This window comes from Dermacentor andersoni, chromosome 7 (assembly GCF_023375885.2).
Source record: "Dermacentor andersoni chromosome 7, qqDerAnde1_hic_scaffold, whole genome shotgun sequence".
NCBI lineage: Eukaryota > Metazoa > Arthropoda > Arachnida > Ixodida > Ixodidae > Dermacentor > Dermacentor andersoni.
Window position 1 is genome coordinate 73479400 of NC_092820.1, and position 10898 is coordinate 73490297.

General features: G+C 46.4%; 1 protein-coding gene across 1 annotated transcript in view; it reads left to right on the forward strand.

Annotated features, from left to right (window-relative positions):
• The window catches only part of LOC126534310 (protein-cysteine N-palmitoyltransferase Rasp-like), a 62694-nt gene extending 53491 nt beyond the window's left edge, over positions 1–9203 (forward strand). The window contains exons 11-12 of the mRNA XM_055072802.2: positions 7181–7325; positions 9009–9203. Of these exons, the coding sequence (XP_054928777.1) occupies positions 7181–7325; positions 9009–9121 (258 nt within the window). The 3' untranslated portion in view covers positions 9122–9203. The remainder of the gene's footprint in view (positions 1–7180; positions 7326–9008) is intronic.
• The last annotated feature ends 1695 nt before the right edge of the window (positions 9204–10898 follow it).

The following is a 10898-nucleotide window of genomic DNA, read 5'->3' on the forward strand; positions in this document are numbered from 1 at the left end:
ATGACGTACTAAACAAAAAAGCGACAGGACTAGCCCAGCGCTTGGCGAAGGAGGTAGACGACTTGCGCGAGCTGTCTCCTCAGGTGCAGATCGTGGTGTGCACAGTGCCGAAGGTTCCTGTACGTGAGAGTAAAGTACAAAGAACCGTAGAGGCTGCTAATGAGGCTATATACACAAGGAGCCGAGAGAAATGTTTCGAGGTTGTAGAAGTCAGCAGGGAAGTGAGAAGATGTGGTGGTTTTCAACGAGACGGGATCCACTTCAACCACGGGCTTGAACGAGAAGCAGGCTGGCGACTTGCTGGTCACGCAGTTACTTTTTTGGAGGGCCCATGGGCGTTCAGGAAGCCGGGGTAGGTATAGTAATGAAGAAGGTCCCCTAGGAGAACCAACAGCATCGCCGCAAATAAAATAAAAAGGAGGAAATCAAGAAAGAGAGCTCACCATGCAATAGGCGACGTAGACATGCAAGGCGGCAGAATAAAAGTGGGTAGAGATTGAATAACAGTTAAACAGAGAACAAATAGGGGTGTATGCGGCAACAGAAACACACCTTAGAGACTCGGAAGTGCCACCGGTGATTGAGAATTATGTTTGGGAAGGGTGCAACAGAACTAAATCAGAAAGAAAGGGAGGGGGAGTCGGAATCCTCATCGATTAGTGAACCAAATGAAAAATAGTAAATTCGAAATGTCAAGAGCATCTCTGGTTATCATGCACAATGAGCGGAAATAAAACTTGGCTTGGGCGTAACGTATTTGTGGACGGGAAATAATTGCACAGAGAAGACTCAAGAGTTAGTAGAGTGCATAAGTGGTGACATTAAGGGTTTCGGGAATGATGCCGAAATTATCCTATAAGGTGACATGAATGCCCACATACAGGATCTAGATGGAGATTCAGACAACAACGGGAAGTCTTTGCTAGATATGTATGAGGAACCTAATCTTGTTATCGTAAATGCAGGGCCTAAGTGTGACGGGCAGACCACGTGGTAACGGAGAGACTGCAATCGACCATTGATTACTGTCTGGCGACAGAAAAAATTTATAAGTTGAGAGAAATGGTCATTGACGAGGAAGGGTATAGCAGCATAGGGAGCGACCATGAACGCCTGATTTTCAAAATGGAATATGTAGTCGAGAGAGAGAGCAAGGAGCGAAGAATGGCCAGTCCACATTTGAACGCTGAACCATTAACAAGTATAGTCACTAGAGCCGAGAAAGAACTTGCCAAATGGCCAAGCAAAAAGTGGGAATGTAGTGAGCTTCTGAGGGTAATTACGACAGAAATACAGAAAGAGAAGCAACATGTTTGTTGGAAAGGAAAAAAGAATCCGAAAAGCTGGTGGAACAGGGAGATACGAGGAGCGATCACCGAACTACAGAAACCATCTCGAGAGCACAGGCAGGCAAAGAAGGCGCAGTTGCCGCAGGATGAAGTAACCAGTAAATGGGAAATATACCGGGAGAAAAAGTCTATGGTTCAAATACTGGTGCAAGCAAAATTAAAAGGTGAAAGTAAACGTTGGTTGTCAGACATACGTGAGAAAAAGAAGGCCGCACCTAAAATATTTTGGAACCACATAAACTTATTAGGCAGGAAGTCCGGAACAATACAGCAACATATCCTAGACGAAGAGGAAAACAAACTGGAAGGTTAACTGGCATGAAATCACATCAGAAAAATAACAGCCGAATCTTTCCACGGCAATGATGAGGTTGTATTTGAAGAAAAACAGCATGACAGATACCCAAGTGGAAAAGGAGCTGGTGCTGACAAATTTCAACTGGAAGAAAACCAAAGAGAAAATTCCTGAGCGTTCAGCCACAGGGCTAGATGTGGTTCCTGTCAGGCTGATCAATGAACTATGACCAGAAACTAAGGAAGCTCTGTTGAAAGGAGTAGAAAAAACATTAAAACATAGAAGAATACCAGACATTTGGCGACAAAGTATAATGAACATAATTTATAAAAATAAGGGGGAAAAACCTAAGTTCACTCATCTAAACCGTTGACCATTATAACGGTAATATACAGGTTAGCAATGCAGGTGATTAAATTAAAGCTGCAAGCATGGGCAGAGAATAATGGCACATTGGGAGTACGTAAGAATCGGTAGGTGTCTGGATGTTAACTTATTTGCCCTTACTCACTGTATTGAAATATCCATAGTAGAAAGAAAACTGTTATATGTGGCCTTTTTTAGACATTACAGGAGCTTATTCTGGAAGGGGAAGGCTTAGCCGACGATTGTATACAACTTTTGAGAGAGATTTACCTAGAAAATACCGTTTGCGTTGAATGGAAAGGGATGAGCAGCGCGGAGAAAGCTGATATCAACAAGGGACTGAGGCAGGGGTGCCCTTTATCCCCACTGCTGATTATGATGTACATGGTGAGGATGGAGAGGGCGCTAGAAGGAAGTAATATCGGGTTTAATCTGTCATACAAAGAGCAGGGTACTGTAGTGGAGCAGCAGCTTCCAGGTTTATTTTATGCGGACGACATTGTGTTGCTAGCTAGCAAGCAAAGTGATTTGCAACGTCGGGCTAATATATTTGGACAGGAATGCGAGAATCTAAATCTGAAATTTAGCGTTAAAAATCAGGTGTTGTGGTATTCAATGAAAGCAGTGAACAGACAGCGTCAAAACAGGGCCAGGAAATACCTCAGGTAAAAGAATAAAGATACCTTTTTACATAGGCAAACAAAGGCAATAGATATATGGAAAGACAGGAAAAAGCAATGAGAGCAAACGCGAAAAGAAATGCGTCCATAGCGAGACTCGGAACGCTATGGGATACAATAAGTACGAGGTGCTCCGGGGTATGTGGAAAGTTGTGGTTCCAGGACTAACGTTTGGAAATGGCGGTCAGGGGCACAATCAGGACTCGATGGGAATCAAAGGTCAGGGGGACGCCTCACATTGAGCGCTCAGGGGGAAAACTACAAATGATGCTGTGCAGGGTGATATGGGCTGGACGACTTTTGAAATAAGGAAAGCTCGGATTAACACTGATTATGAAGAACGACTGAGGAGTACGGAAGAGAGCAAATGGGCTGGGAGAGTGCTCAGGTATGTGCACTGGGAAAACTGATTCACAGTGGACGAAAAGAACTAGGAAGATTACCAGCAAGTATGCGACCGGTATGGTGAGCAACATGCCAACAAAGAACGTCAAGAGGAAAGTCAGAGAGACTAAGACAATCTCATGTGTGGCAGCAATGGAAAAGAAACCAACTAAGGGTAACTGCCTAAGAGGTAATAAAGAAATGAGGAAACAAACAATTTGCGACACCTCAAAGAAAATATCATTACTTTTCAAAGCGAGATCAGGATTCCTTAGAACACGCACTTATAAAGAGATATACAACAAGGAAGAAGAAGCATGTGCTTGCTGCGGTAAAGCTGGGTAAACGGCTCCACAGCCACTCAGGAGAACAACAACAAAAACGATGGAGCATGTTTCATTAGAAAGTGAACATATCTGCCCAGCGGGCGATTTAGGCCCTTGGGTTCGGCGAGATTAAGGGGAAAGTAAACATGTCTGCAATAGGGGGGTGATTAGTAAGAGGCGATGTGAATATTGGTAGAAGTAGGGAAACGGCGTACAAAAATAAAGTTTCCGATAGAGGTTCAGAAAGTTTGGTGATCGGAATTCTTCGTGTTTTTTTTTTTTCCTTTCTTTTTAACGTAGGTAGGACATTAGGCAGTATGATAGCAAGAGCTTGGTGGCGCAACCCACCGCCCCGTTCCAAAGGGGACGCTCATAGCATCCATCCATCCATCACGGGCGGCGGAATCCACCGACTACGCCCGCAGTGTTGTGGATGTTCTTCCTCGGTCATCCCTCGCCTTTCCCTTCGTGAGTCGGTAGCGGCGGCGCGGGCGTTCGGTGCCGCGTGCGTCCGGTATTCCGGCAAGCGCGGGCGGTTTGCCGGATGAGCGGGGGCGTAAACGGGAGCGGCAATATTGGCGGCGCCAGCTGGTGGTGCAAAGCTCAAGCACATAAATACTGAGCCTATTACTATATATTCTTCTTAGCACGGGTGTAAATTTTCGACAGCGGCGTAAACGTGTTCGCAATTACACCGCTCCCGAAAATTTGCACCAGCAGGGAAGTAGAATATAGTAGGCTATTGCAATTTTAGCTCTGTGTTTGTCTGGTTGAGGTCTACGTCACCAGGCGGCTGCACCGCTCCAGCCGCTCACGTTTACGCCCCCGCAAATTCGGAAATCCGCCCAAACCACCCCCGTTTACCGGAATAGCGGACAGGCTAAAAGTTATCTAGTGTTTACCATCACGGCGTATTTAACTGTCGCGAACCGTCGTATGAGTTTTTGTTGTTCTGTTTTATTTTTTGTGTAAATTCCAGAAGCAGCATCTTCATGTTCGGGGACAAACTTAATACCCCTGTCACACGGGCACCCGCGAACTCCGTTGAACTCCTTCGTCTTTACGCCAATGGAGTTGCGCTCCGTGTCACACGGTCTCCCTTGCGCCAAGGAAGTTAAATGGAGATTTTGGGCGAAGGGAGTTCGGCAATGACCATTACGGTTGGATGGAGTACTCTCGTTCACAGGCAGCTACAGTTCTGCAGAAAACTACGCTAGTAAAATCGTCGTAACTGGTTCATTTACAAATTTTAGCATTATTATTTTTTTTGCCTTGGGATATATGCCACATAATGGAAGTTTTAATTTGTTTTTAAGGGCATCAGCACCTGTACTCTCTACACCAATACTTCGCCACGCTGCATCGGGAAACGTCGTTCCGCCATTTTGTTTGTTTTTATATGCACGGGAGCCGCACGTATCGTTCAAGCCGTACGGGTAAGATTCTCCGGGTGGCACGCACCATGAGCGATCCCGGCGCACCGCGAACACACAGACACGCGCGATTACACAGCGGAATCACAACTCGAAGCGCACCGACCCAACAACGTGACCCGCTCTGCCCACGCACGAAAGCAAGAGCGCAGTGTGGCCAGCATCGCTTGCAACTTCGCTATGCTTGGAAAACAAAAGTCTTGCGGTAACGTACCGCAAAGTTGCTCGCTGTGATTTTATGTTATTGCATACTGCGTTAAAAAAATGCACATAGATTACTTTAACGGCGACCGTATATGGGAACAGTTGCACGCGGAAGTAAGCGCAGCAGCGCCGTTTGTACCCCGTGCGGCGCCCGTCGAAAGCTCACGCTGTGCCGTGTAGCACAGCCGCAACTCCATTGCCGTCAATCTCCGTTAAGGAGTTTCATGCTCAACGGAGTTCGCGGGTGCCCGTGTGACAGGGGTATAACTATCCCGTGTTAAGGATGGCGACAACTTCTTTTTGATTGATAACCGCAGAGGTAAAGACGGAACATAATGCGGTTGGTATCCGTGCTGACGCGACTTTCTGGATTTTCGTGTCTTCTCCCGGTACTGCAAACGCACTTCGGGGTCGGTTTTCTTTGTATGTGACGACCATAACGGCCTATACCAAGTTAGTTTCAATATTATCCACAGGCGACGGCAAAAAAATTAAGCTACATCCCTTTCACACACTACCGTACGCTCAGACATCGTAGCAGGGGTGAATCTGTTATGTAATCGCTTCCTGTAATCTTTGACAACATAAGAACTACAAAGTCATATGTACGCTGCCCAACTCGAACACGATTTGCATAGACGCCCCCAGCCAATTAGTTTCGCTTGCTTGCCTGACGACGAACGTTTTCAAATTTTGAAAGCAGTTGTTTTCTCCGTACAGATTGGTACTCGCGAGAACAAGTGCCCTTAGTGGAGAAAAGAGTAGAAAAAAATGCAAAAGAACAAAAGGAATCAAGTCGGCTTTTTAAAAGGACAACGTTCCTGACGAAGAGAGAGAGTGAACTTCAATGAGCACCAGCAGTTTAGTCAGCTGGGCCTAGGCCTCCCACGATGGGACGTCGAGGTCTGGCCTCTTCGCCGCTTCGTAGTCCTGCTGGGTCGTCCAGAGTTGGTCGTCGAGATGAGAGCTGCGCAGGGCGGCGTGCCATCTCGACGAGAGGGTCACGTGATTAAGGTCTGGGTATTGATGACGTTTTTTTTTTCTAACAGAGCATATTTAGGTAGCGTCTGTTGTTCTGTTGCGTGGTTCGTTAGGGAACAGAGTCCGCAAGCGGCACATCAGCAGCGGTAGTAGAGATGGCAATACCTATATATGCTGGCTCGTTACATACACGCTGTCCTGTGTTGAGCCATCTATAGGGCGCGATGACGCCATCCGCGAAACGGATGTCTGCGGGAGATATACGAAAACATCGCCTCTGCGGTAAAAGGAGATGCATACTATAAGATTTAGACTGATCGCATTTCCGGCTAGTGACTGGCCCAATACGGGAACGTCAGTGTAGGTCAGCCAAAAGTATTTTAAAGATATTCAATAATAAGAGAAAGTTCATTCAAAAGCAATGATCACTGATGGTGAAGAAATGATTTATGACGTTTGATTACAGAGATAAAAGTGCTTACAAGCAGGTTCAAAGCTTTCCGTAACTTTTATTTCAGTCAAATCAAATCAAACATGTTTATTTGCAGGAAGCATACGCTATTTCTGCTGGAGTCATCGGACAGACTTCGTGTTAAGGCACCAGAAAATTCCAGCAGTCATTCTCCGTGCACCTTACTGCAACTGGGAAGACTTTAATTGCCGTTGTTTGTCGAGCGTAGAAACGTGGGGAACGAATAATATGCTATTAGGAAAATAGTCTTTGTAAAGTATCTTGAGTAATCAAGAAAGCGATCTGGTAGCATTTTCGTTCGATAGTATATTAGTGCTGCAGTTTCGATATTGTCATGGCGCATTCAACGAGTTCCCTTACGGACGCGAAGTTCGACACTGCAGTACAAAAATTCAAGATGAGCACTTTTTTTTTTGCTTGGAAACGGGGGAAGGGGGGGGGGGGGAGGGGGGGGCAGCATAGCTCAGGCCCGTCTCTGCGACAAAAGACGTCGCCACCAAAGGTATGCCATTTCAAAGCATCATACTCCTCTCGAGGCGGTGGTCCGGACTGATATCTGTTGCCACGAGAACCGTCAGCGTGCCTTCGTTTGTTCGTAATGGCATGAGTGAATGCAGCCCTGTTGGATATTCGAAACGAACTGCGTGCGCATGCCCCAATCGGCTAACGTTATGTCCTCTCCTGTCCCAGGGCCGCTACCTGGCGTCACCCGAGCGGATGCGGCGGGCCCAGGCCCTGCTGGGATCTCCGCACTTTCTGCTCACCATTATCGCCTCCCTCTTCCACTTGGGAGACCTGGAAGTAATCCTCGTCATCTTCAGAAGGGTCGTCACCGGTAATTGTTGTTGTTGTTGTTGTTGTTGTTGTTGTTGTTGTTGTTGTTGTTGTTGTTGTTGTTGTTGTTGTTGTTGTTGTTGTTGTTGTTGTTGTTGTTGTTGTTGTTGTTGTTGTTGTTGTTGTTGTTGCGCGAGAGCATTTTTTTTACGTACCCTTATCCCACATTCCCGAATGTAGTTAGTTACTTGAGCATGAAGCTGTACCACTGTAATAACTCTGCAAGAGGGCACATGACGCATGCAATACTGTATTTTATTTGAAACTTATCTTATTCTTTACACCTCCTGCTCAAATGCAGAAGCATGTTCACATGTCATCATGGTATGCGACGCAGATGGAGCGATGACTTGTGGCTTAATTCGCTTCCGGGCTCAAATTGAGTTGCACACTTACCTGGTTGTGGACTCTCTGTTGTGTATCCTGAATGGCGAGGCCTTTCGCGGAGGCCTCTAGGGGCACCGCGCGAGTAACCATCAGCGCTTTAAGCGCGTTCGTGAAGTGCTGCCACCCACCGAGAAGGACGAGCGTAAAGCTCAGTCTGCGCATGAACATGTTGTATTGGCGATGGGGAAGAAGTTGATTTCGTTTTCTTGAACGTTTACATCTTGTCTCGTTTGCGTTCGTTGTCCCCTGAGAGAGACAGCGGGAAAGAGAAAAGGAAGGTAGGTAGGTTAACATAGGTTGAACCTCTCATGGTTGGCTACCCTACTCTGAAGGGGAAGCAGGAATAAGAAAAGGCAAAGGAAAGGGATCAGAAGTGGTGCGCGCGTGCGAGACCAACGGCGTTCATCGTGTAATAAAGGTGGTCGCCCAGTCGGGTCGTCTTTAAACATGTGCAGCAGTACTCTGGTGCCAACCTGCGCGGACGGCAACGGTCGAGCCCATGTGGTCTCAATACAGTTGGCTTAAAACAGAGCGCAAAGTTAGTACTTAATCATCGAAACAAGGGCTAGCAGATCTGAATGTGTCCTATCCATGGTCTCCTCGAATCAAAGATATACGCGCGGTATACCCTGTCCATCAGTGCCAACGCGCAAACAGCCGGCGTTTGTAACAGCGTTGTCCCTTGACCTGCAACTACCTCCAGCAGCTATATTAGCGCAATACCAAGAGATGATGTTGTGCCGTTTGTGGCTCGGAGCCGCCATTGACCAACTCCTACGCGTTCCTATACATTGGAATAACCGCGGGCCCGTGCACGTGTGACATGCACAGCTGCGACCGTACCTGCGCACACCTTCTATGTGTCTGCCCGCGCTGCCAAGAGGCAAGCAATCTCCAAACTTCCTGATAGACTCGATGGTCGTCCACTCCCAGAGCAGAAAGTTCTTGGCTGGTGCTGCCAAAGTAATTCCGCACGTAAAGCATTTATCTACGCTACTGAAGTTACCGAGGTTTACATGCCTACGTAATAGGCTTCTAAGAACGCTGCCTGGTACTGCTGGATTGTGTACGCGGTTGACTTTGTACTCTTCTCTCTTTTCCTTTCTGTGCTCTTGCCACATTTTTCGCGTGCAGGGTAGCCGACCATCACTACCTCTAGTTAACCTCCGCTGCCTTTCTACACACATTTTCTGTCTCACTTGATTTCTTCATAGCTTTCTTTTTTTTTCCTCCCTCTCGTTTGCACTGTACAAACTGTCGTTGTTCTAACATGGTTGCACTCCTTCTCTACTTCCAGGATTTCCTTTCCCTTTAGTCCCTATCTTGGTGGGCCTCTACAGCGCCTGCAATGTTGCCTTGGACGTGGCAGAGTGGGAAGCCATAGCCAAGAAGAAACAACTTTCCTCGTGAACTACTTAACCGCGCGGCGCTACAAAACTGTCTTGAACTGCAGCGATCGTCCTTGAATAAAACAGTGCGAAAGACAAGTCAAGCGAGCGGCAAACACACCACTCCCATGCCCCACCCTTCGCGCTCTTTTCCTCAAGGGCGTTACGTTACCAGGTGGTGGTAACAACTTTATCAAAATTCTGCTCACGTAAGGTCAGGCAGGCCCGAGTCCTATAGGTTGCCCCTCACGAGGAGCGATCTGTACGTTAACAAGTTCGCATACAAACCTTGATAATGATTATGATGATGACCTTGATGTGTTTGGCGCATACCCATTCCCGGGGGTTAGCCAAGAGTCGGGCAGACTTTACATAAGTGTTGAGGTAATAAATTTATAAATCTATAATTTTGATGCATAAATTAAAGCGAGGAAAGTTCAAAGCGATTCAGTAGACAGTCATCAAATAAAAAAGTATATGTAACATAAATGAGGCAATAAAGGAGGAATGAAATTAATAATACGGTCAACAACGGAATCGGTTTCATTCAATAATGATTTTTTCTAATGCGATGCATACATTCCTGTGTGAGTGCCCAAGCACAGGCTCACCGAAAGACAATAGTACCGGAGTGCTCAATGGGGGGGGGGGGGGGGGCAGGCCGGGCTGTCGCACTGTAATTTCCAGTGTCATTTTTCTCAGGGAGGAGAAACGTCGGCATTCCAGGAAGTAGTGTTCGATCGTTTCTAATGAGTTACGAAGGTGGCACAACGGGGATGTTGCCAGACCAGATCGGTGCATGTATAAATTTAGGGGTGGGACTCGACAACGCAGTCTCGTTAATGTCACTTCCGTGTGTCTGGTATTGTAAAATTTCCTGCTCCGAGGGAATTGTAAGTGGTGTAGTTCCGAGGATAATGATAGATTTGATTTTGATGTTAAAAGGATGTATCTTCTAACGCGAAGTGAACACGGACACAGAAAGGAGCAGACAGAACGAGCGCAAAAGCGAAACTCCCCAAGTAAACTTCGCGCTACAAGCCAAGACCATGTTACCGTACCAACTCGCCCAACTGTCTATCCTTTTGTATCTTCTAAACCTGATAAAACGTGATAAAACACGTCGTTGGAAGAAGGGTAAGCACAGGGCCGCTGATAGAAGCCTTGGCCAAGCTGTCGGCCGCTTCATTTATAAACATGCCTTTGTGCCCAGGTACCCATATTAATCGTAAAACTCAGCAAACGACTTGGAGCCAGTGAGTACAAAGTTTTTAATATATGCAACTCACCGGAAGCAGTAAGTGAGGTGCACAGCGATAAAGAGTCTGTGATCATTACCGTGGTTCTCCTGGAAACTTGTAGCACGCGCAAATCTAGGACAACAGCTAGAAATTCCGCTAGGAATATTGGAGTGAAGTCGGGAAGCCGAATAGAAAAAGACCAATTCAATGATGATGAAAAAATTCCAACTCCTGCCTTTTCTTTATTCTGCAAAGCATCTGTTGCTATAATTACGTTTGTGTGGAGCTGACTCAAGTGATCCTGGAAAGCCGTTAAGAATATGCGAGGGAAGCTGCTTTGCATTGTTTGGGTATATGTCATCATAAGTAATGACCAATGAATTTGAGATACTGTTTACCGTGATTGTATCATTTATATGTACATCTAACGGACTCAATAGCTGTTGTGTTATAATCACTTGTGGCGTGTGAAACTGAGGCCATGTGACTCCAAAAAATTAGGCTCGTTGATTGATAGAGATTGACTGGGACCTCCTCAGTGGGGATTCATAGAGCCTT